This window comes from Rissa tridactyla, chromosome 1 (genome assembly GCF_028500815.1).
Source record: "Rissa tridactyla isolate bRisTri1 chromosome 1, bRisTri1.patW.cur.20221130, whole genome shotgun sequence".
Lineage (NCBI taxonomy): Eukaryota > Metazoa > Chordata > Aves > Charadriiformes > Laridae > Rissa > Rissa tridactyla.
The window spans coordinates 160,472,407-160,498,036 of record NC_071466.1 but is presented as its reverse complement, the minus strand read 5'-3'; the positions used below and the strand labels follow the sequence as shown (position 1 = coordinate 160,498,036).

General features: G+C 45.0%; 2 protein-coding genes across 2 annotated transcripts in view; one reads left to right on the top strand and one right to left on the bottom strand.

The window, feature by feature from the left end:
- The window catches only part of TIMP3 (TIMP metallopeptidase inhibitor 3), a 39,194-nt gene extending 33,117 nt beyond the window's left edge, over positions 1 to 6,077 (bottom strand). Inside the window, exon 1 of the mRNA XM_054207669.1 lies at positions 5,665 to 6,077. Coding sequence (XP_054063644.1) covers positions 5,665 to 5,788 — 124 coding nt within the window. The 5' untranslated portion in view covers positions 5,789 to 6,077. The remainder of the gene's footprint in view (positions 1 to 5,664) is intronic.
- Positions 1 to 25,630, top strand: part of SYN3 (synapsin III) — a 198,974-nt gene that overhangs the window by 99,423 nt on the left and 73,921 nt on the right. The gene's annotated exons all lie outside the window — the stretch shown is intronic.

The following is a 25,630-nucleotide window of genomic DNA, read 5'->3' as shown; positions in this document are numbered from 1 at the left end:
TACTGTAGGCCTTTAAGTTTAATGAACTCTGCATTTGCTTAACTAGTTGGTGCTTGAAGGCCCAATTTTTCCTTTATCTTTTACGCTAGTGTCATTTCACCAGTATCATTTAAGTTGCTTCCAATTTATAATGACATATGAAAGACAGAATCGCACCCTGAAAGTCTAGAGTAATAAGGAGCACAACAGAGCAAAAGCCTCTTTATCTTGAACCAAAAAAAAAAAAAAATCTCATCATTAAAAGGAAATTCAACCACATGCACTCCAGACATTACTCCCTCAACTTAGCCTGGTTCAGAGCTGGCAAGCACAGCATGTCTGGCCTTGCCTGCTAACTCAAACCAAGCTGTCCTCTCAGGTTTACTAGCTCCTATGAACTTCCAGAAAGCATGTGGTGGAAGTTTCATTTAATTACAAGACCTCCTGCCCAGACCAAACAGGCTCTTTGCTTCAGTGACGCATGCTTGGTTGGGCTACGTAAGAGTACCACATGGTATTGGAGCTGTGAGGAAAAAGAAAAATGACCTCAGACAACATTGTTACATCAAAAAACTAAGTTTTCAGCTTAACAGCTTTAACACCCAAGTAAGTCCAAGGTGACTCACTGCATGATCCTACTAAAGATTCTTGATCCCACCCACCATGACTGTTAGTGGGATTATGCATGAGTACAGAGATCCATTTCATCAGATGCCAATCCAGTTGCCATATCTCAGAGACTCTGAAAGGCCAGGATTAACTGCTCTTAGTGTCTTGGAAAGTGTGAAGTCCGCTTATGAAGCTGAGAATAAATGTGTCACCTTATGCTGCTTCTATGTCAAACAACCAAATCTGCTCATCCTGAATAAAAGATATGAACCGAGCAGGCCCTTTCCCACCCCAGATGAAAAGTTTTGCTAAACTAAACACGCTAGTACTGCATATGGCAGTACATAACTATGTTCCACCAGCCCACTTCTTCCCAGAAACATTAGAGGAGCAGTTGGCAAGTGGAAAGTTCTCAAGAACAGGTGAGAAATCAGTGAAAATAAGAATGAAAGAAACGTTTACATAAAGCAAGGAGCTCTAACACTCAAGGTTAGAACATCTGTCTCTCCACTGGCTCAGAGGTCTTGCTGGAGTTACTTCCTGCAGGAAATCTGGAGTAAGCATAAGCAATAGTAACAAGATACCAAAGGAGCCTTATATAGCATACTGCATTACATCTTCCAAACACTAATTTCCGCCACTTTTTTTTTTTTTTTAATACATACGTTTGGAGAAATGACAAACTCCAGAAGCCACAAGGTGATCTCTCTACTCTCCTATGGACTTTAATTGCAAATAACCAACAGAAACAACAAATAAGCAACTTCTATTTCTACCTCTATTAAATAGAACAATTCAGTTTAGAATGGTCATCTTTCTGTCAGAAGACACAACCAAGCACAGGGAACACCCTCTTTCCACCATGGACACTGCAATTCCATAAAAGTTAAACAAATCTCAGTTTTTTTCCCCACAAAAATGGAATTCCGGTGAATGCCTTTTTTTTTTTTTTTTAAAGCTTTAAGGGGCACTTCTCAGATTTCCTGCCTCTAAAATGCCTCAAAGGGAAGTGCAGTCTAAAAATGAAACCATATCATTACTTCCTCAACAGAAGCCTGATTCCAAAGTGGATACAACACTTACAACCATTATCATGCATGAATTTGTTTGAAATTCATCTCAACACAAAAGATTGGTAAAATAATTGATATAATAATTAATTTGAGCTGATTTATTTTAACTTTTAAGTTAATTTGGCAGACCTTACTTGTCTGCCTTAAAGGATAAGACAGCACATGTGACCTCACTACAGAGGTTAAGGCAAAGAATGCATATTCAAAATCTCATCTATGATCAAGTTGTTCTGCGTGTATCTTTTGACTTATTAGTGAGAAGGTGGAATGAGCAATTAAAGGAAAACAGTGAAAGCAAAAGGTCAGGTATTCAGTTAGGTACTTAGACTTCGGGCCAAACAAATTCATGAGCTTCCTTCTTCTCTGCTGTCTCTTGCTCTTCTTGTATCTCATTCTCAGTTCAAAGGAGGCTCGCCACTGCAGGTGTTGTGAACTCAGTGCTATGGGTATGGCAGGATGGAGGAATGGATGGCTTCCCTGACAACAAGGGACTCTAAGAGCTTACCTTCATCTCCCCAAAGCTTGCCCAACTCCAATTCACCAACAGTGAGGTTATTTAGAAGGGAAAAGGGACCCACTGACATCCTTGCTGAAATTGCAGATATTTCTCCCAACACAAACTATAGAAAGAAATGTTATTTTGAGCTCCTTTGAACTGAGGTAAGAAACAGCTAGTAGTGCCATAGCTCTTTTCTGAGGTATATGCACAAGATTAAAGTGAGATAGGTGTGGAGCTGACAAAGTACTTTATCACTTGCAGACTGGTTTGTCAAAATCCAGCCTGAAATTTCACATATTTTTCTCTTTTTTTTTTTTTTTTTTGGAAGGAAAAGTGGGGCAGAGGGGACTAGGCAGGAGGTGTTTTTCAAAACCTGTGAATGCAACATTCAGCAGCCAAGCTCAAAAGTTCCTGCTGCTCCTGCAAAAAAAAGGACAAACAAGCCCTTTTCACGTCAGCTATGTCCAGCTGGAAATGTCACAGCTTTGTCACAATGGAACAAAGCATGCCTGGTGTCTGTTCTTTCAAAAGGTCCCTTAATTCAAACAAAAGAAAAATATTCACATCTGGAAGGGGTCGTAGGCAGGAGGCGGGAGTGGAGGAAGCAAAGTTCAGATGGCAAGTCATAGCAGTTGCTGTTTGTCTAATTATTGTACTGCCTCTTCTGGCACTTATCGATCCAGTTAAAGAAAGAAAGCCAAAAGTTAAAACAGCAATTTTATTATTGATTGATCTCAGAGGGCCAAATGAGACACACCTTTTCACTTTTGCTCCATTCATCATGCTGGAACACTCAGGCTGAGCGAAAAGACCCCCTTGTGACCAGTCTGGCAGTAGTTCCTCTTTCCGCTCCCCCCCCTCCTTTTTTTAATAAAGTAAAAAAATTATTGTTGCGTATGGAGTCCAAGCTTCCTTTAGAAGACCACAACCTTCAGTTTCAAAGGGTGTACATATTGAAATCCTGCCCTTTCCAATGGATTTATTTGAGCATCTGTTTCTGTAGAGATTAAAACCTTCTAATGACTGCAGAGTTGGGAGGCTGTATCAGAACTGAGCCACAGGAAGATCAAAAATTAAATGTCTAGTGAGATCAGATTAAAGGAAAAGAGAATAAACTTAAGAGTAGGACTTCACCGGCTAGGTATGAAAGACCAACAGTAAGATGTTGCATTACACTCCTAAACTAAAAGTTTTCTCCTTCTTCAACATTCAGTGCTCTGAAGATGAAAAGCCTCTCCTAGGCTGCCACCTAGCTAGTTAATTTCTTTTATTGTTTTAGGGGCTATTTTAAAAAGCTCATTTGCTCCAGCCCTTATTGCATTGACTCCTCCCTTTTAGCTGGTATTTTTGCAGGAGTTTCAAGAGCGATAAAAACTTGCTGCCAAGTCCCTTTCTTCCTCACAATGTGTTTTATAACCCAGCGTGTAGTTTAGTCTGTCTAAACACTACACTAGTACACTGCCATCAGTCTCCATGGAGATGATTAACTCCTACAGAGCCAGAAAGCTTTAATGTGATTTTTGCCCTTTCAGCACATGAAGAACATGACAGCATTTACTAAAATCAGCCTGCACAAACATCACATTTTCCAGACAGTTCTAGCAAATGTAAGGATTTACTCTTGCTTTAACCCAGCACACAGAACTGCGGTCTTAAACAAACCTGCATTTAAGTCATCTACTAGAATGAGTTGCTCTTTCCCCTTCTGCTTCTCCTCCTTTGTATTGCCATGACATCCGAAGGCATGACAGCCCTGCTGACATCAACTATTTGAACTACTATGTCTCAGAGCAAAGTCAAGGCATGAGATACAAGGAAGAGTCCAGAACAGAGAAAGGAGAGATGAAGGAGACTACTTTGAACTCAACAAGAAATCAGGGTAGAAACCAGAAAATCTTTGTGCCCTAAAGTTTAGGAGCACTGTTATAAGAAACTTTATAGTTTACCATACTCCTAGTCACACCTCTAGCAAAAATATACTGTCAGTGTGTATTTATAACAGAAATTTATTTAACGCCAGCTTAAGAAGTTGAATTAAACTAAAAACTACCCTTAATCTAGTATAACACGACCTAATAGGAGCAAGTAGACCTTCTCCCAAAAACATAGCTAATAAACGCCACATGCTGTCATCAGCTTTAGCTGTGGAAAAATGGTTTCCCGGTCTCAGTTTCACAGAAAGGACAATCTCTCTGGCACTTGCCACTTAGGTGGCACGCTTGTTGATCCAAACTATGAAAATGGCAACAGAACTTTTAATACTGCAGTTTCCTGGAAGAATTCCCCAGTATAAAACTATTTTATAAATATTTTCCAGGCTATCACCACTGAAGCAAACTGTAACCTTCCCAGTACTTCTAATGTGTAATGCTTTTTTTTTTGCATTCAAGAGCAGATACACTATATAAACTAGACATGACTAACCAGGCATAACTGCAGTTTCTGTAGAAGAATTAAAGGCAAGAGAGGTTTTTTTGCCCATAAACTTGGCTAACTTGAAAGAGCCACTGGCAGGGTTCATAGCAATGGGTGTTCTGCTGCAGTGAGAATTATTTTCTATTTGACTTCCATAGCAGTTGCCAGGTGGATTTCTTTGCAGACTCCACTTGGAGTCAGTACTGTGTGGGTAGCAGCAGTGCAAAGTCCCCCAACCCGTTTTACACTGTGCTAAGACAATCCACAGAAGCGCAAGACTTCGCTCACGCAGTCCACTCACGATTGCTGAAGTGACAGCCTGTATTTACTGTTATGTGAACATGTGTCCGGTATTAACTCAAAAGACACCACTAACTGGTTTCATGTACTTTGCCACAGGACACTTACCAAGCAGCAACTGTATTTGGTTAACCACCCTTGGCTACAAGCAAACCAAAGAACTTCAGTCCAGAGCCTCCCTTACCTCTTCCTCTAAGAGATTTTGGGTATTCCCCTGTCCCCCACGTAAAGTTAAGTGTAGTAAAAACCTTTAGGGATGCTAAAGCCCTTAGCAGAGAGCATCTGCAAGGATCCAATAAAAGTGTTTCACCTTTCCAAAAAAAAAAAGGCATGCATGTTCACACACCTCCCAAAGCTGCAAAGATCAGAGAGGCTGCTGCCACCACCGCCGCTGCTGCGGGACGGGGCCTGCCGCTGTGGGACGCCTGGCCCCCCACCGCCCCTCAGGAGGGCTGGGCAGGGGTCTGCCACCACACACCTCTCACTAGCCCAGGCGTACCGCACCCGAGCCATACCCACCTTGAGAGGTCATGTCACCCCTCCCCGGTTCAACCCACCCCACCTCTGTTTTTACGGTGTCACTCGCAGGACGAAGGTGACAGCCCGGCTGCCGCCCGCACCCCCCTCAGGCTCCCGCGGAACTTTCTAGAGGCGCGGGCTTCGCACCGGCGGGGCAGGTGCCGCCTCCCCAAAGCGAGGGGCCTCGGGTCCTCCCTCGGGGAACCTTCCCAGCCCCGGCGGGGCCGTCAGCCGCGGGGCGAGGTAGAGCCGCCGCCCGGCGGCACTTACCGATGTCGGAGTTGCAGAAAGCGTCCTGCGGGTGGATGGGGACGCAAGTGCACGCCTCCACCACCAAGTCCCGCAGGCTCCAGCCGCAGAGGAACACGACGAGGAAGCTCAGCCACGCCGTCATGTTGCCCACCCCTCCCCGAGGTGCCTCCTCACTTCTGCGGCCGCCGGTTTTGTTCGCCTGACTTTATTCTCGCTTCCTAACAGCCCGCCACCGCCTGCCTGCCTGCCTCTCTCTCCCTCTCTTTCTCTCCCGCTGGCCTCGGCAGCGCAGCCTTCGCTCGGCGGGACGGCGCAAAGCCTGACGGCACGGGCAGGTCGAGCAGCTGAAGGTACGCGGTGCGATGCGGAGCTGCGCTGCGCCGCGGCGGGGCCGGTGCGCCGAGTTATAGCCTCGATCGCGCCCTCTCGGGCTCCGGGGGCGCCGCCGCCCCCGACCAATGGGAGCCCCGCATTACCTCATCGGCGGGAGAGGCCGGCGGGGTAGGGCGGGGCCGCGGCCGCCGCTTCAGCGCCTTATAGGGAATAGTGCGGGGAGCGCCGCGCGCGCGCGGGCGGGTGATGGTTGGGTGTCTCGCGGGCGGTGGGGCAGGTTAACGGCTGCCCTGAGGAGAGGTGCCCGTTCCCTCACGCCGCTAGTGCCGCCGAGCGGGGGTTGAAACTCCTTAAAACTAGTCGTACCTCCGAGGGATCGGCGAGTATCCGTGCCGCGGCCGTCGGTGCCCGGCCGGGTCTGGCCCCGTGGAGTTCCCTTCTCGCCCCAAGTCGGAACCAGCCTCCCCTCAGCCGCTCCGCACCTCGGGGTTTGTTGTGGGCTTGGAAAGCTTGGCCTGTTTCCCTCTAAGCTATCTCGGCTCTTTGCAAGCTGGTTTTGAACTGGAGGAGGTGAAATGGTATTCTCAACGGCTTTTGGAAAACACGAGAGGAGCACGGTGTGTTGCTTCTTTTCGTCTTTCAATAGGCAGGGCAGAGAGGATGGAGGAAAAGGACAAGACTGAGCTGAACTGCAACTCAGGATTTCATCTTGTGTTTTTTAATCCTGCTCAAGTGCTCCTTCTTCTGTCACACCACCACTGCCACCCATCACTTACCCTTCTCAGGGCTTTTGGTCAGAAAGGGGTCATAAACTGCTAAAACTGAGCTGGAAAAAGCAGTGTTGTATCTACCCAGGCGCTCCCAACATTTAATCTCAAAGTATATTTTAGCAGAGCAGCTTTCGTGGAATTTATAGAAAAGTCCTGTTTGTTTTGTTTTCCTTTATCCCCTTTTGGAAACGTAAATTTCTATCAGCTGTAGAAATGTAAATGTTATAGAAGAGCTGGGACTGTAAGGAAGGAGATTGCCAGCTGCAAGATACAGACAGCCTTATTATCCTGCAAAGGGGACTGAAGGGTGATTAATCACAGTATCAAACCAGTGTATATAATGTTGGAGTACTTTCCACGGGGTTTACAAGACTTAAGTATGTCTAGTTATAAATTATGCTGGTATTAAAGGCCAGGGACCAGCTGTCCTAAATTTCTAAATAGTCAGCTAAGTCTTTAGACTTACAATTCTGCTCCATCTGGGTGAGGCACAGCCTGCCTACACCTTTTCTTTAATCATACCATCCATATAAGATTAAAACCTCCAGTCTTATGGAAGCACAGGCTTTTATTTGGAGCATTGGCACACAAAAGCTTCAAGATGGGTGTTGCTAGTAGAGATCGAGGTTACAACGCTAACAGTGGGAAACGCAGGTTCCTACCCCCTTGCTGTGACAGAGACGACCTGTGTGACAGCTTCGCCTCACTGTGCTTCAAATCTCAATCTGGGTAATGGGAATAACAGTGATGGGAGCTTCTCAGGAATGTGTCTTAGTGAATACACTGAAAAAATAAGATGGTAATGGGCCATATAAGTATTTATGAGGCAGGGTATTAAACAGGACATTGGATTTAGGTAAAGCAATGTCTGAATCATAGGGCTCCAAATTGCAATATGAGAAACCCTATGCAAAAACCTCCTTAAGTACTTGGACTGTCTGCTCAAGCTACTACAGCTGAAGTTGAATCTGTCAGACTGGACTGTCATTTCAGTTTCACTGGGTGTAAACAAGGAACAGCTCCACCGACCTCAGCAGAGTAACACAGAAGAAAAATGAGGTGTGTCCGGCACTTTCATTTTTCCTTTGTTGTTAAAAGTTTGATATCACCAACACCACGATACACCTGGTCTATCAACATCTCAGATTAGTATCTGAGAGAAGCAGAGTTATTCCATAACCTGACACTGGTGTAAATAAGAGAGAGTTTGGCCCACACACAACTAGATTGTAATCACAGTTCCGGCACCACCTTCCTTCACTCTCTGTCCAAGTAACTCCTCTGACTATGTTTCTCCATTTCTATAATAACACCTTTCCTGTGTGTTCTGAGGACTAACAAGCTGAATGCTTTGTAATAAACTTTAAAAATGTTGGGTGCTCTGTGAATGCTAAGAGTGGCTATAATACACAGATGCAGGACACATTCAGAAGAGACTGAAAAACAAACCCTTCAGTGATCTTCTCAGTTTCGGAAAAGGGAGAGGAAGGGGGCTAGGAGTTACTGAAGTTACACAGGGCCCTCCAAGGCATGGAAGTAGCGTGTTTACAGTGAGACTGACCAAGCTTGTTAAAGTAACATAGGGTTTGTGCTGATTACAGGATCTAGTTCACTTTTTGGATACAACCCAGAGAAATAATCTGCCATTGTTTTTCAGGAGCTTGATCCAGTGGCGGGGCACATCTGTTTGGAAGGGATGTGTGCAGGCTGTCTGTGTGTCAAGGCTTACCACTGTCTTTTATATCAGTATTTGAGAGGTGATCCGGAAATTTTGTAATGCATGGATTAGCATTGCCTGGAGTAGTAGTACCTGTATTCGATCAGTTAGGACTTAGCTGATTCACCTGCTTTTTTGACACCTATATATTCTTTTGAAAAAGAGATGGACTTCTCTGTAGTAGTAGGGATGCAGGATTTTCAATCAGGACTGAAATCTGTACAATAATAACAATACTTATTTGCCACTTAAAGTGTACATTTCATACACAAAAACCATAGTGCTTGATATTTGTAAATCACAGGTAAATAATACTCAGGAAAGCTCAGTCTGGCCAGTGGCCTACTGGGAGGCCCTGGTTAAATTATTTAACCTGCCTGCACATTCATTTTATCATCTTTAAATAAATATATTTTATATTATCCTCTGTTAATATCTATTAGATATTCGATATTAGCCTCTTTCCTTTGAGACCTACCAGGAAAGTGCACTCTGGAAGATCCAGGCAGGGGTTCTAAGTGTTTATTTATATGATAAAATTTTTATACTGGGGTCAAAGTAAGACAGAAAGTCAATGGAAGAACTGAAAGGAGAACTGTATCTGAATTCCCACTCTCTGCCCTGTCTGCATGGGAGAAATTGCAAAGGGAAAAAATAAAATAAAAACTAGCATTCAGCTCCTTTGCCTAGATAAAACTTTAAGCCTTATACGGCCATAAAAAAAAGGTAGCGGAGAAAAAAAGAGAAAATAAAGACCTTAATCTTCATATGAGAAAATTAAAGTTCACATTTGGTTAATGTCACCAAATAAAGAAATCTATGCTCTTCCAGTCCTCCACCAAGAACACACTGCTGAACACAATTAAGGATCTCTCTGCTTTACTGGGCAGCCACACCGCTTCATGCTGTGATCTTGTCGGATCCCACAAGCTAAGCATGACTGGGCTGGGTCAATAGTTGGTGTGAAAATTCCCAGGGAAAGCCACGTCCTGCAGGTGTTGTTGACTGAGCAAAGTGGCCTTCTTCCCTCAATCCTGCATGAATGTGTAGAGACAGTGCTAGGGGGCACTGCGCTGCAAGAGATGGTTGCATTTTTTGCGGATGAAGCTAGCTTTCTTGCAATATCTAAAGAACCCATTCTTTGAAAAGTAAAGATGTTAAGCCGAGTTTCTTGGTTAAGTTTCAGGAGAGAGAACGACCTTCTGCTTCCATAGATACTCACTGCAGTTTACATCAGGAGCGTATTAGCAATATAATTTTCCTTTCACAAGTCAAGCTTGTGGCTGGAAAGGACCATCCCGGAGCTAGCTGCAGAGACTGAGATAAAAACACTTTGGGATATTACTTCAAGAGGCGTAGGGTGTTGCTGCAAATGAACTAAAGGCAAATTCACTTCCCTTCTGATCACATTTCATTGTGAGGGGTGACGGGTGCTGGCAGATGCTGCTTCTGAATTGAGAAAAGCACCTGAATTTAAGTAGTACAGAAGGGCTTCACCAAACTACAGGAACTGCTGGCCAAAAAACAGAGAGAGAGAAAGAGGAAAGGAAGGAAGGAAGGGAGAGAGGGAGGGAGGGGAAAAAAAAGAAAGAGAGAAAGAAATACCCCCATTACCGTCACCACCAGAGAAAAAAATACCCAGACACATGTCATGGCTGAAAACACTCCATCTCGTCACCAGACCTCAGCTGGCTTGAACTGAGCATGGCATGGATGAAGTCAGGAGACTTTGGCCTGGTCTCCAAACAGTCCTGCCACCTCCGTGAACAATATACTAATTTTAAAAGCTCCTGAAGTATGGGCATTTTTCCATTTTAACTTTTCCGCAGTAACTTGACTTGATTCATAAGTGTGGAGTCCTGCCATTAACATTCTAAATTGTCCAGCTGCCAAGTTGCTCAAAAGCTTCCTCTTGTCCTAAAAACTTTTCTTGAAGTTGATGATCCTCATATCTTTTACACCAGATCAATATCACACCCTCTAGGAGATATCATTGTTTTTCTGCTTTTATGCAGCAGATGGGAAAGGATAGGTGCTTTTCGGAGCCATCCAATGCCCTTTTTTACAGCACAGTCACACCACCTCATAGGGCAGCACAGAGTGGTCATGCATTGCATTAGCAAAAGATTCTCATATTTCCTGATTATCTCTTTATTTTTCAGAATGCTTGTTTTTTTTCTGATATTGTCCTTTGAGAATACTGTTTTGTTTAAAATGTTCATATTTGCTATGATTTATGAGTGTGAAAAAGGTTGAACAAAACTTCCTCCTCTATTAATTCCTCCATTGTAACAGTGAACTTCATATGCTACTTAAAATAAGAAGATTCTTTCTTCAAAAATGTCTTTGATTCTATAAATACATATGAAAAAAATTCATTTGATCTCTTTCTCTGAGGTTGCAAAGGAATTATGTCACCTTCCTGTCTGCAAGCCAGACATAGGTAGCACTCTATCCCCTCCCAAGCTTTTAACTAGAGGTACACCGTTAATCCTTTATCAGCTCTAATGGTTCTATACTGTGTTCAGTCTTCAGGGATCCTTTACAGATTGTGCTTACAGAGAACACCCAGCTTGGGAGCAGATCATAGGCACCATGTGTCACCAGAAGTATTACATTATAAAGGACTGTAGAATATGAAATCACCCTATTGGTCATGCAGGGACCCTCCGATCAGGCTGTGATGTGGCATCAGCTGCAGAAGGGCAACCAGGAAATATCTTTTAACAGCCTTATCAAGCTGAAAATGTTTCCTGCACATGACTGCGCTGTTTGGCCCCAATCCATCAAAACACTAAGGCACATGTTCAACTTTAAGCACACAAGATGCTCTACTGAAGTCAACAGGACCGTTTACATGCACAAAGTTAAATATAAGCTTAAGTGCATTTCTGGACCAGGGCCAAAGGGCTCAGTACCATGCAGGGTTCAAGCCAGGAGGCTGTGATTAGATGGTCTGACAGAGGCCAGGGGGGAGGACACAACGTGATTTGCTTGGCTCTACCTGCCTGTGCCTCATTCCAAGCAATTAATTTTCTCTCATTTTTGTTTATAATAAGTTTTTCCATTTCTCTTGCTTTGCTTTCATGCGGCTGTAGCCATTTCCAAATTGAAGTTTTGTTTTTCTTTTTTAAACCCTTCTAAACTGCATCAATAGCTTTAAGTGACTAAACAAAGAGATTTCAAATAGATGAAGTGCTTCAAATGGTAATAAGAGCTGGTGTTCCCAGAGCTTTGGAGGCTGGCACTAAGCAGAGGAGAGAGTGAGAGCGATTGAAAATCACTTTTCTGTTGTGCCTTTGTATGAACTGGTTTCTGGCTTATGCAATGCACAGTAATTAAAATGACTGGAATGCCTCACATTTTTAAGAGAGCTTTAAGGCAGCTCTGTGGCATTGTGACCAGCAGAGTTCACGGGCAGATTCATGGCTGCAATCAAGATTTGACGTTTCTATCAGCGTAACTTGAAGAAGACAATATCTCTGTAGAGGCCTTGGAGAGGAGTTTGAGGAAGAAGTAGACACAAAAAAGCGGTAGCATCTGCTCCCTGCATCAGCTCCATGAGCAGCTATGGGGCAAGTCTTCCTTTCGGTGAGATGAGAGCCTGAAGGTTGGTGTGGTCATCCAAGAACTCATTGCTTTCTTTCACTGTAGGTATGATGTCCTACCCCAATTCAAGTGTGGGAGAGCACTTACATGTTCTCTATCTCTCACTGTAATATCGGTTACTCATAGTGCCTCCTCCTAGGTACTATACAGGAAATGTCTCTTTCCATTAGAGAGGTTTCGCATTTGAGTTCTGGCCACTGCAGTTGCAGAGTGTACTTGTAGGGGTCCAAACAGCTCCCCAGTGTTTAGTAGACAGAGAGCCTGGCAGACTGGCAAGCCTCTCTGCTCACAGCAGGTTGCTCTCCCTGTGATGAGGTTTACTCTGCTCAGCAGTGGTAAGGGAGTATCTTGCTGCTTTTCAGTCCTCCTGGCACAGTCCAGAATTTCATTTTCCTATATTCCATTTTTGTCATTGAGGGTGGCTGGTCTCTCTGCATCTCTGGTCTTCTCTCAAGAGGTGGCCTGGCTTCCCACAGTGATGAACAGCCACAGATTAGCAGAGGAGCTAAATACAGCCTCTCTTGGGAGGGGAGCTGACTGGCCTGAGGATAAGACCTTTCTGCCATGTTGAGCAACCAGATCCTTCTTCCCTCACCTCTCTGCCTCTCACTGCCTTCTGAGCCTGCTCCCTCATCTCCCAGCATAACCTTTCTCCCCTTCTCCCACACATCAGAGGGCACTGTCAAGATACAGCGGTCTCCACAACCCTGTGTGAGTGTAGGGAGGTAGAGAAGGATCCCAGGCAGCAGACAATAATCCTGTATCTCTTAGACCATCCTGAGGCTGACAGAGATGAAGTCCCTCCATATGCAGTAGGCCACACCGTCCCTAGGATGTGCCACTGGTTTTAAAGCATGTTGGAATCCTCTGAAATCATCGTACTTGTGAAAAGCAGAAAGAGCAGCACCAGGGGGCTGACATTGCTCTTTTTATTATATTAATGAATCTGGAGACAGTGTCAGATCATCAAATCTAAAGGAAGGGTCTTCTCTTTACCTGCAGAACAGGTGCAGCTGCAGGAAAAGTCACAGCCTGCTGCCTCTCCTTCCACAACCTGCAAGAATAAGCCAGTCACTTCATCCCCATAGTCCAGTTGTTACTAGTTTCTCACCTGAAACTGCAAATAAAAGTGTTAGTTACAAGAACGGTCTGTAACAATGAGCATAGTGTCCCAGCAGGGAATAAACTCAGTGATTCCTGTCATGCATGTCAGCACATGGGTGTCAAAAGCAAGAAGCGGTTCCTCTGTGTGGAGGAGGTCATTGTCTTGGCACAGGATTTTTTTTTAAAATCCAAATTGACTTTTTCAATGCTTTTGCTCCTGCGTTCCCAAATCAATGCTGTATTCTAAACAGCAGCCGACTGCTCACTTATGGCAGGGCCTTCCCACGCAGACTCAAGGTCCCAGCCTGTTGTAACTGGGGGATTTCTGATGTTGAGATTTCAAGGACAGATCTCTTTCTTCTTTGGAGCAAAAGGCAGCACTTCTGTTTCCTCACTGTTTTGGAATTTTTCTCCATAAATCTTGGTTTATGGTGTGAGAAAAAAGATGAGGAGATGGTAGATCTGCAGCCTGGAGTGAGGACTCAGTCATTTGTTTATTGTCTCGCTCTTCCTGAGTGAAGAGCAATGCATTCATCAAAGGGCCTTTTCAGGTCAGCAATGTGAGTTCCACACCTAATGTTTTAACATCGGGAGCAAAAAGATCAGTGTTTGATTTAGCACAGATGTGTGAAAACAGTATTCTTTCTCCACAGTCCCTGTTCCCCTTTCCTTGATGGAAAGACATCACAGTGTAATTACAGAAACTTTCAGTTAATTTAGCAAAGTAGCCCTGGTTTCCATTTCATTGTGAGTGGTAAGGGCAGCAACAGTTAATCTGTAACCAGATACAGCATAGCTGGAGGTGAAGCCAAGAAAGAGGAACAGAGCAAACTTCCTCTGTTTCTCCTTTGCACTGAATGAAAGTATCTTTATCAGGGATTGTAGGGCTGGGATTATGATCACATGCTTTATTAGCAGAAGCTTAAAAAAACAGTGTCCTATACTGACAGAGTTCAAGTCCTTTTGAATTTAGCTCGGTTTGTAGCAAGAGCAACATGGTAGCTCACAGTGCGGGTGCTCTTCTGATAAGGAGCACACGGTGTGGGTAAATGTACTTGCACATCACTGGTACCGCCCAGAAAGAAGGACTTCCAATGCGTAGCACAGGCAGCAATGAGAATTACCCAGAGCTGCCAGGAACCAGGAAGGTGTCAAATATATGTACAGGTTACATACCAGGAGTTGAACTGTGAAGGTACCAAAACTTGAACATGTGCCCTGAGGAAGAAAACACCTCTCTCTAGCTCTGCTCTGAGTAACAGTGCCACCAAATCTCACACAGAGTGTTGGCCAGGGGTTCAGCGTTAGCGTTAGCCCAAGTGCCCTGGTGTGGGAGCCTGGACTGCTCCAGTGCAGTGGTTCATCACAAGTGCTAAGAGGCTGGAGAGGTACTGAAGATTTTTAGTGGTAGCAAGTGTCCAACACTAGCTTAGTACAGCACATTCTCCTCTCCTCTCCTCTCCTCTCCTCTCCTCTGGTGACTGTTGGCTGACAGGTGGCTGAGGGACTGCTCCACAGCATAGCTCCCATCGCTTGCCATCTCCCAGTATCTGCAGCAGTGGTTTTAAGCAATGCTTAAAGCTAACTGCAAGAAGAGACTGAGCTCTCACAACACAAGCCAGGGAGGCAGTAGGGCCCTCCTTAGACATGGAACTGAGGTCAGCGAGGAAAGTGCTCTCAGTGTAAAAGTTCTGCAATTCACAGGAAGGATCTACAGTTTAACTCACAAGATAATTCATGGAAAACAACAAACAAAGAGTGTGAACAACAGCAGTGTCTACAGAGAAGTGGCTCTCCAGCAGACTTTCCCCAGCACCCAACAGTATGAAAATTAGATAGGCACGCATTTTATGTATTTTCATTTAAGCTGTGTCTTCACATTCTGCAGATTACAACCAAGCACTTTTAAACGAAAATCTTGCTTCCTCTTCTCCCAGTTCAAGTTCAGCAGAACCACCACAACCCCAATGAGTGGAAAGGGAATGGAGGTCTGCTTAATGCAGGCAAATCCTTAGTGCAGCTAGAATAGAAGGCACTAATCTGGTCTCCTGTATCTCACAAGATAGCTATGGGTATACCTTCCAAAGGCATTGCATTCACTCTCCCACTGTTCAGATTAAATCATCTATTGCTGGAGAAAACCTTCTCCCAGTGATACTTACATAAAATCACTTCTGTTTCAAGGAATTTATTGTGCCAAAGTAGCAGGATCGTGAAATAGAGCACAGCCTGTCTTGCGGAAGGAGAAGGAGCAGGCTAGGAAGGGATTTACTTACTTCATTTGAAAGTGGTTTCCCCATCCAGAATAAACCTCCACCTCTGAACATCATATATAATGGCAAGTTTTAGTGGTTGTTTTGGCAGTATTGGGTTGATGGTTGAACTTGATGATCTTAAAGGTCCCTTCCAACCTAGACAATTCTATGATTCTATGAACATAGCCTAGAGGGGCTAGTATAGCATTAGCTGTGCATGACTGTAAGCAAATAGCACCACAGATTTCTGGCTGGAGGAAGCAAAAACTTATTCCCAGTGAATGTGAGAGCATTTCCTTCTCCTCCCTGTGGAGACAGAACCTAGCTCCTTACCTTAGACAATGCCTCCAACTCCCTTAAGGTGTTTCCACAAGTATCAATGCAATTACTTTAAACAGTCCTTTCCTATTTTTTCCCCCCGAAACTATAATCTGAAGGACAGTCATGCATAGCCATTCAGTTTTATTTTGAGAAAAGGCTTTTGAGAATAGGAAGGAGAAAAAAGGAGACGCTGGAGCTGCAAAAAAATCCTTATCCTATTAGGCATTTCTGGGAAGGAGGAGGGAGGGCAGCTTTTAAAGCCACGCCTATGGCTGCATGTAAGGGATAGTTCTCAAAGGATTCCCTTAATCAGATTCTGCAGAAGATAGGCTGTCTCTCTGTAATTCATTCCATGTCTTATTCTAAGGCCATATGCTGTGGTCACATGAAGATTTACAGTCTCAAATTTACTGGCCTTGGAGAATCTAAAAGAATTATGCAAGAAATCATGTTCCATGATAACTGAGGCCTCACACAGCCGTGCTTTATGAAGACTGCTTCTAACTCGATATATGTCCCCTCTAGGGCTTTGTAAGCTCTTCTGGGGAAGGGGAGAAAAAGGGGGAGCTGCTGATCATTGCCATATGTGAGAAGCATCCCTGTCTGCACGTGGGTGTGACGTCCGTGTTATCACAGAGGCTGAGCTCTGCATGGCTCCCCTGTTTCCTGTTTCCAGTCAGCAACTTGCTGCTGGAGCAGGAATCCCATATCACTCTGTACTGCAGTTACAAAAGAGGAAAATGATGGCCAGCGGAGGGGGAAGGGGTGGGGGAAATCCTCTTAAATAGCCATGTAGGATGTCTGGGCAGGGATGTGAGCCAGGAGTCCTCAGAGGCAGCAGAATAAGTGGGAGTTTAGCAAACAACCATTTTCTTTCTTTGACGAGTGTTCCTCAGAGACCTCAGCACTCCAGTTCTCAGAGCTAATTTTAGCTATTTGTGGTTGGCCTGTTCCTAATGTCCCTTTCCTATCTCTCACACACACTGAACCTTGGGATACTCTCTGTGGGCTGACAGATGACGTGAAAACCTGTAATCTGCAGGTCAAATACCAAAAATGAAGTGGGATCAGGAAACTGGAAGCACGATTTGCCTTTTTCCAAATAAGGGAGATACATTCATATTAGAAGTTCTTAGCATACCAAGTTTGTGGGGTTTTTTAAAGCATATGAAGGGAATGACTTATTCTTGAAAATTTTATGGTAACCACCAAAGATGTTATCATCCCATGGGCACTGTCTTTCCTATGCAGACTATGACTGACATGCTTTCATTATTTATTGGCACTGCTCTTCTGTAGGAAAACCAAAACCACATTGTCCCAAACACTGTACTGATATATAACAGGCGGAGCGAGTCCCTGCCAAAGGGCATAGAGTACATGTTAGGGAGGGTTCAAAATGAACAAATGGCAGTAAGACTGTGATGTCAGGAGTGAAGGAGCTCGCAGCATGTGGCATTCATACTGGAGGTGCCATGTTCATGGAAGTCTGAGTCTTCCCTGCTTTACAGTCCTGCGACAATTTGTCAATGTAAATAATAAAACACAAACTTTGCTATACAGTCTGTGATGAATCTGATATCCAGAGGCACCACAGGGTACAAAAGGAAGGTAAAAGGTTTAGGATGAGTCCTCCTATTTCAACCAAATTTTCCCAGAAACACGAGCAACAGGTGGCAGTTTTTCTTCCCTTAAATTTCTTGAGGATTCCCTCTCCTGATCTCCGCTTCGCTCCACATACAAATCTATAGAGGATGCTCTTCTGGACAAAAGTATATGCTCAGGGCGATGTATGTGTGGGACTGGGGACAGTAGAAGGGCATATGGACCCTTAAAGGGATCTGGCAGAGGAGCTGGCGCTGCTCTGTAAGAAAACTAAGTCTGTGGGAATCAGATCAGTACCCTTATTTTCACTTGATAGATTTAAGAAGGCTTTGAGTCAGGTGAGGAATCCTGGGAAGCTGTTTAGGAGGAGAGAAAGGTAGTTATTATTCCCGTCGAGGACAGGAAAGCACTATTCCTCGAGCTGACAGAGGCCACATTTGTGTTCTTAATTGGGCAAACTGCCCTGGTTTTGTGTTGGACCATAAATAAAAGACTGACTTTTCCCTAGTGCTACAAGACTGTCTGTAGCACTCTGCTCTGGCTGGCAGGAAGCAGTCAGCTTGCATATCAGACAGACCTAATGAGCTGCCCATCGCTCGCCTTCGTGCCCTGCCAGTATTTCCCAGGTGAAGCTATAGTGTGCAAGGAGCGATTTTCCACTCTACAGAGACCCAGCCAGGACACTGTAGCCAGCATCACTGGTAGCAGAGGCATAGACTGGGCGCTTGCAGTAGGAAGAAGCCCCTAGCAGCGAGCAGATCACATGTGGGGGCACAGGGGCCATCTCACGTTGGCTCTGGCTTCCCACAGATTCCTGGGAGCTCTGCTGACTGCTGAAGATCCCCTTCATTTTTAAGAGCAGTGTTGGGAGCTTGTTTCACTTTAGGACAGAGGTACGTTCCGTCCTATCTGAATGAATGGATAGGGAAACCTCCCCACACACACCATCTACAGGTTTTCCTAATAATCCTTGGGCAGATGGACACAGTCATGTGAGTCCTTGAAACTCTATCTGCTTTGGAGGCGTAGCGGGTGTGGTGCTGTGGACATAGCCAGATATATGTGTTGCCCTTTACAGAGAAGCTCACTGTCCTTCAAAGACTGAATATCAACAAAATCCTTCCTGTGGGGACTTCCAGCTCTGCCCGAGCCAGATGTAAATTCCTTTGAGGCTGAGACTAAGAAAACTGGAATCCTGGGAGGACCTTGGTACAGTCCCAAAACCATTTCCACTGAACCTTCCCAAAAATATGGTTTCTCTGACCCAGGAATGTGAGCTCTGTAACAATGGCAAAGCTGAAGTCCTAGACCATTGGCATTAACTAGTATTAGCTCATTACTTCTCTGTGCTCTGTCTCATCTAACATGAAAATCATTGTCCCTCTGGGAGACAGACTGTCTTTTTATTCCATTTTTGTGTGGCACCTGGCACGACAAGGATGGTAATATTTGAGTGGGGTGCTACCTCCATAAAACAAATAAAAACATTAGTGGGACTCCGAGTTTCTCTGTTTACCGCTTTTATTTTGGAGTGAATAATTGTAAAGCATCTGAGTTAGCACAGCAAAGCTAACAGCTGCTTCAGCCAGGAAATGGCTGAGCAGGGGGGAAGACAGGGACTGGTGTATAAATTGCCGTGGCACAGTGGAACAGAAGCCATGATCTGGTGTGGAGTGGCTGAAGCAGAAGATAGCAGAAAGGTCGCTACATACATAGAGAGCTCCTCAGCCAGTCCCAACAAAGCTGGAAGAAAACTACATTTGCTGTAAGGCAGGTGCAGGTACAGTCCTTCAAACCGACGACAGCCAGCCACCCTGACCGCAGGACCTACCAGCTGCCCCCTCGCCTGCCAGACCTTGTGGTTTTGCGCTCTGTCCCTCACCATCTGTTTGTCCTTGGGAGTGGTACCTACCAGTTGTCACCCGCTGCACGAACCAGTTGAAAAGTTTGGCTCCCCCACTGTGACAAGTTTCCTGCACATTTTTTGTGCTTCCTTGCACGATACAATATTTTTTTCCTGAACATTTGCAGACTTCCCCTTTTAAAAGCAGAGGTTCTGGAGGGACGTAACACCTCTTGGAGCAAATGCATTCCCCAAAAGCCTTCCCCATGCTGTTGTAGCCCCAATTGTCAACACTCTTCCCTCCAAGGATGGAGAATGGAATCCAGGCATCCCTTCCCTGCCTGTGGTGTCTCTGAAGCAGGAAAGTCTCCAGCAAGCAGCCAGTCAGAAGAGCCACCAGCATGCTGGGAAGGGCATGTCATGGGTGGGAAGGAAGAGCGGCTGCACCACATTGTGTTCCAGGCACCTTTTGTTGGCAGATGGTCCCTAAGGGACTATCAGATGCTGACGTATATTTAGGGCAATTTCTGGGCTATTTGCCCTCACACTGACAGAGGTAAGGCAAAATGACACAGCTGCAGCCAGCTCCTTGAGGCTCTCCTCCTTCCCACTGCTTGTCAGTAAAGTCTGAGCAGAGCAGAGAACTTAGCTCCACGTCACACCACTTATACTCACCAACTTCTCTGCCTCTTCCTACCTGCCAAAGTAGGAGAGTGGGTGTTTCAGTGAAATCTTCCCTCTTGGGTGAGGAAAAGGCAGATAAAGAACAGCCAAGCGGTGTGCTGTGCTCACACTCTTCCTCGCATCCTAAACTAGACTCACGAACTGACATGAGCGATCTTATTCACTTGTGCTCACATGAAATACACACAAGCACTGAAGGAGGGGAGGCTGTCAGGGCTGTTCCCAGCTCTACAGCAGCCCTTTGATGAAATTGCACTCTTTTTTCTTTATTTCTTTTTCCCCCCAGATGAGAGGCTGGTCAACACCGCCCCTAAACTCACCTCCACCCCCAAACAGCTGTCTTGCCAAAGGGTGGAGAAGCAGACCTCCTGATTGAGGGTGGAGCAGTTTGAAGGGGAGGAAAGCAGTGACTTCACTTCTTATTAAGTAATAGCAGAGCAGGGTGTGCGTCACTCTGAAAAACAAGAGTTTGGGTGGGGGCAAAGGCTCTCTGCAGCATCTTACACACAGAGCCTTCCCCTTTGTGGGAAATGAGCAGAACACACCATTCTGAAGAGGGAATCCAGAAAGTCAAAGATGCAGTAGGTTAGACACCTTATAATCTCATTTAATGGAATCCAAGAACAACACCAAGGTGAAAGGGCATGTAATGGCGAAGGTGGTTTGGTCTAGGAGGGATGGAGGAGCATGGAAATAGATCAAGTCCATGTGAATGGAATAGCATGGGAATAGAAGATTCAAGTCCATGTGAATAAAATGGGAGTGAAAGAATGGGCTGGACGCAGTGCCAGGGTGAGGCAGGGCAGGGCAGCATCAGGGAAGGGGTTGCTGTCTGCTTACCCTGGAACCTGGTCAGACTTGGCTGGAGCACCAGTACCACCTCAGCTCAAAACGCCCTGCAGCCTTCTCTTACTCATGTCGTTGGCTTGGTCTCTGTAAGAAATCTGAAACTTTTGGAGTGTATCTGGTTTGTCCCTTACATGGTGCCAACACACCACTTACTACACAAACAGGGCGGCTCTGGCAATTTTTATACCAGAGAGGATTCTTGCCCTGGCAAGGGAATTCTTTGTAGACAGAATGGAGCTCCTCAAGCAGCACATGGGGGTCAGCTTCCATGAGAGCAGATGGCAGTAGGGTCCATGTACAAATTCCATGGGGGATGAGGGCAAAATAGACAAAGGTGTCTTTCACAGAGAGCTTAGCTGCAAGCAGGCTGCTGTTCTTAGGTTGTCAACAGCCTTTTCCTGGTCCTGTGCTAGCGAACAAGTGTCGTAAGATCTGGATCTATCTCCCCAAGTAATCCTTTCCCTACAGCTGACTCCTGCAGGACCGTATGGGCAGCCTCAGGCCAGTCTGTAGCTGCATTCCCTTCTCCCTGATTCAGTTGACTCCTGACAGACCTGACTACTACTGAAAGAATCTCTCAGGCTTGAGAGTAGTCTGGTATGTTAGAGATGATTCCAGGCTGTTCTCACCATCATAGGAGTTAAAAGCAGTCTTAGACTCCAAAGACTGCAAATGTAACAAATATTTTCATACTGCTTATACTGCTCTGAAAGAGCAGTCTCCAGAGTGGCCATCAGAACAGAAGCTGTTTCACAGATGGCCATGGTCTGGCTGTAAAAAGCCTGATGGCTCTGGGCAACGCTGATGGCATGATCACAGGGTACCTCTGGCCCCACTAACAGTGGGGACATGAACAAAGCTACTTCTTTCCTCTCCTAGTCCTCCCAGGTGAAACTCGGAACACCTTGACAATATCCTCCAGAGACACAACAGTGTGGGGGCACACCTACCTAGCATTCCTCTAGCTAGCACAGGTACCAAAGTGTAGTGTATCAGTGCTTGCATGTGCTTCACTTGTTGGATGATTACCCGGGATCTTGCCTAGGCATGTTTGATCTGTCTTGAAGTCCAGGCTGTTGCATTTGGACTTGTGCTACCACTCAAATGAGCTATTTTATATCTGGTTCCTACACACCTTTACATACTGCAACCACACATGGTGAGCAGGTCTCAGATGCAGTCAAGAATTCAGGCTCTGCTTAGCAGAAGTATAAAAAACTGCTAGGCTGTCAAGTAGTCAGGCCCTTTATCTGTTTTGCTTTTTACTATATATAAACTGAAACCGCAGTTTCATGGTACCAAGCTCTCAATGGCTCCTCATGCAAACTTTCCCTAGAGGCTCACCAAGGTTGCAAAGAACTCAAGCACAACCAATAAGCCGCTTTCCTCAATTCTGCCTCAAGTATATGAGAGAGAGGAAAGATAAAAAATGAAGGAAGCAATAAATACACCCTTTCTGCCAGTGACTGACAGCTGCAAGTGCAGAGTTCAATTTCTAAGGGTCACTAATAAATAGAATTTTGTGTTGCCACTCCCCACCTGAGAAAATTAAATTAACTGAGTGTTCAGAGAGCTCTACTTCCTTGCTCACAAATCATACATGACTTAGCAGAACAGCATGGTTTTGGAGATAAAGAAGAAAAGGACAAAGGAACATAAACAAAATAACAGACATCCACCAACTCCGCCAGCAATACTTGCCAAAGTCCTCCCTCATTGCTTGCTGACACAACTGCTACAGCAGACCATTGGTTTCCCCTCCTCTAGAAATGCTCCACTCACAGCCGACAGTTTTGGGGTACCACCACTCACCTACTGGGTAGCAAAGGCTCCTTCAGAGCTGCAGCTGATCTGGGGTGGGAACCCCTGACCGTCCGTCTGGTGTGCTGCTTCTTGTAGCCATTCTAACTCCTGTTAGCGGCTCCTCTTAGTGGCTCCAGCTAAGCACCCCACATCGCCTGCAGTTCCTGCTAGCCACTCCTAATCCTCAGTGATTCCTGGCTTTTTGTTGCTCAAAGACAACTTCTTCAACAAACTTCCCTGGCTCTGTAGTTTGCTGTATTTTTAACTCTCAAGACTGCAAATGATTACATGAAGCTAAGGGTGGTCACCTGCTATGGGCACAGCTAGTCCCAGCTTTTCACGCTGAAATTCATATTATTGTCATTTTTATGATGAGATTACTGTTATTTTCTTATACAAATCCTCCCACATGTGGTAGCATATAAAAATCAGAATGTATTAGGCCTGCCTCTAGGCTCTTTCAGCTCCTTTTCTCTCCAACTGAGGCCAGCAGAGCAGTCCTGCCTTCTATCTGTCCATCCCTCTGGGCCTCCTTGCTGGCAGGCTAACGAAACATAAAGGAAAAGACAGTGTCCAAGTTAGTTCTTTGTGTCTTGCCGTCAGCCGGAGCATCTCATCAGGATTCACCAAAAAATAATAGCTGTCCTATGTAAACCTGATGACAATCCTCTGTTTATAACAATTTAGGATCCTACTGTTCTATCTGCGCCACAGACAAATGAACTCAGAAAGACTAAGAGATGCTAATGAGTTTGTGACCAGTTCCAGTGCTTTTCCACCCCTTCCATGTTTTCTTAAAGTAGGCAATATACCCTTCTCAAACCAGAAAATTAGTAACACTAATGAGGGGCTGTATCATCCCTGCACGCTGAGAGTGACTCACAAGGTCAATATGGCCCTAGCAGCTGAGAGGAACAATGCAGTGTGTTCTCAGTTACTCTTTTTGGCTGCGCCATCGCTGGAGCCCAGAACAAGAGCAATGATGTCATGGCCATAGGCTTAATGTGTAAGTAACATATACAACACTAGAAGCTCTCTGTGATCTATTACTTCCACATTAATGTAACTTAGGGCATATATACACAATTCGTTGCCAGAGCCAAGAATAAGTCATTTGGAACAGATTATTTTGTTTCAGGCTTTTAACAAAAATACTTCTCAGTCCCAACAGGCTAGTTCTGGAGAGGTAGTACCTAGCTCAACGTTTAGCTATATAATTTAGTCAAGACCTCAGCTATAAAGACAAAAGTTTGGAATGTAGAAATGGGCAGACAAGAATCCCGCTAAGAAATAGCTTACATTTTTCTGACAATTAACCATTGTTGCAAGTATTTACATAAAAAAAAAAGAGTAAGAAAAAGCTCTGAGGCAAAGAAAGAAATTATTCCCAGCCATTTTCCAGAAAGTGACTTTGAAGCCTTTCGTGCACTTGTATTTGAACAAGGCTTTTCTCCATTAGCCTCTGAGGGGGAAGGGATTGTTCCTTCCTTTCAAAAATGTGTTATGTGTATTTAGTGGTCCCTCAAAGGAGCCAGGGCGGGAGGGGGCATAGAGGCTAAGCACACAGCGACATTGTAATCAGAGGCCAGTCAGTGGGTCACGCAGACAAGCTTGTACTAGCTTTAAACTATCTCATGCGTGTGCTGATAACCATAGCCATGGAGTTCACGGTAAAGCTATTAGCCAGCGTACTCCCCCGGGGAACTGGGCAGGTTTTGTTGCCTTCACTGAGCTCTGGGCTGCTGCAGCTCTGCTGCTGTTAGCACCCGGCTCAGGTAGCCTGAACTTAGCATGGATGTGACTACGTGAGCTACTGTCCGCTTTCTGCATGGAAAGCTGTGCCAAGGGTGACAGTTCCCTGCTTTATAAAACTCTTCCCTAATGTACTGCCAGGTGCTTGCGGGTGCCTCAGGTGACAAGGCCTGCCTGTGTCCCGTATTATGTGCCCCTTTCATCATTTGCTGAGCTAAGCCAGGATTCTTCTGCCCGGCAAAACAGGGGAAGCCCTGAGAATTCATAACACAAAATCTTATCTCAAGGGAAAAAAACAGAGGCTTGTGTGTAGAGGCTTGTTGAACTACGCATTCCTGTAATAGTTTCCCAACGCTGAGTACCAATGGGACAGTCACACACTTTGCTGCATGCTCCCAACAGGCTGGAACCTTTATCTGCTGGGCAGGCTGGGGCTGGAGTGCTGCCAGTCTCCCTGGAGACCAGCTGTGGCCCCCCCCAGGTTCCCGTGCCTCTGCACTGGGCAGTAGATTGGCGGAAGCTGGTGCAAAGCTGCCTGTCCAATTAAATTTGTTATTTTGCAAAAGGATTTAGCTTTGTTTGCCGGTTATTACTAAAGAAAAATCCTAAGCTGCTGCTTTAACCTGTCTTAAACCTTTCACGGGGTGAAAGAATCTGGCTCCTTTTCTTCCAAGTTGTAAACAAAGAGCAGAAACCTAAGAGAAGGCACAGAAAACAAAAATTTTAAAAATATTATTATTACATTCTTTTTACTTTCCAATCAAAAAATATTTTTACATTTCCTGTGCTAAAAGGGTGCCACATCAAAAGGGGTACTGAATTTAGCTTCTGAAAAAAATCTGACAATGGGTCATCAGCCACTATCTCAAATGTACTCCGGCTCCCACACATACCTGCTGTCTCTTCAGGGATGTGCTAGTAAGCCCATCCAGAAGGGTTTGTAGAATATAAAGCTGATGAGAGATGTTCACCTATTTCATATTTTTTTTCCTGTACAAAAAAAAATCAAAGGAAGCCAAATCAAATAAACCACTTATTCCAAAGCAAGCTTTCTATATACAAGATTTGCTCCGGTTTAATTGAGTTTGTGCCTGACTATTAGTTAAAACAATAAAATGTTATCTGTTGAGAAAGTTTTAGGGGAGCAGGACAAAAGTCCTCTACAAAAGAAGAGAACTGTAAATGTTTGAGCACAAAAACTACACTAAAATACTATTACGGTTGCAAAGCCAGGAAGCGCCTATAAGCGAGTGCCCTTACAAGGGTTGCCACTAAAGTTTTAATTTCCCTTCTCTGAGCCCTGCAATGTAGATCATTTATTTCACAGGAACCTTGCCAC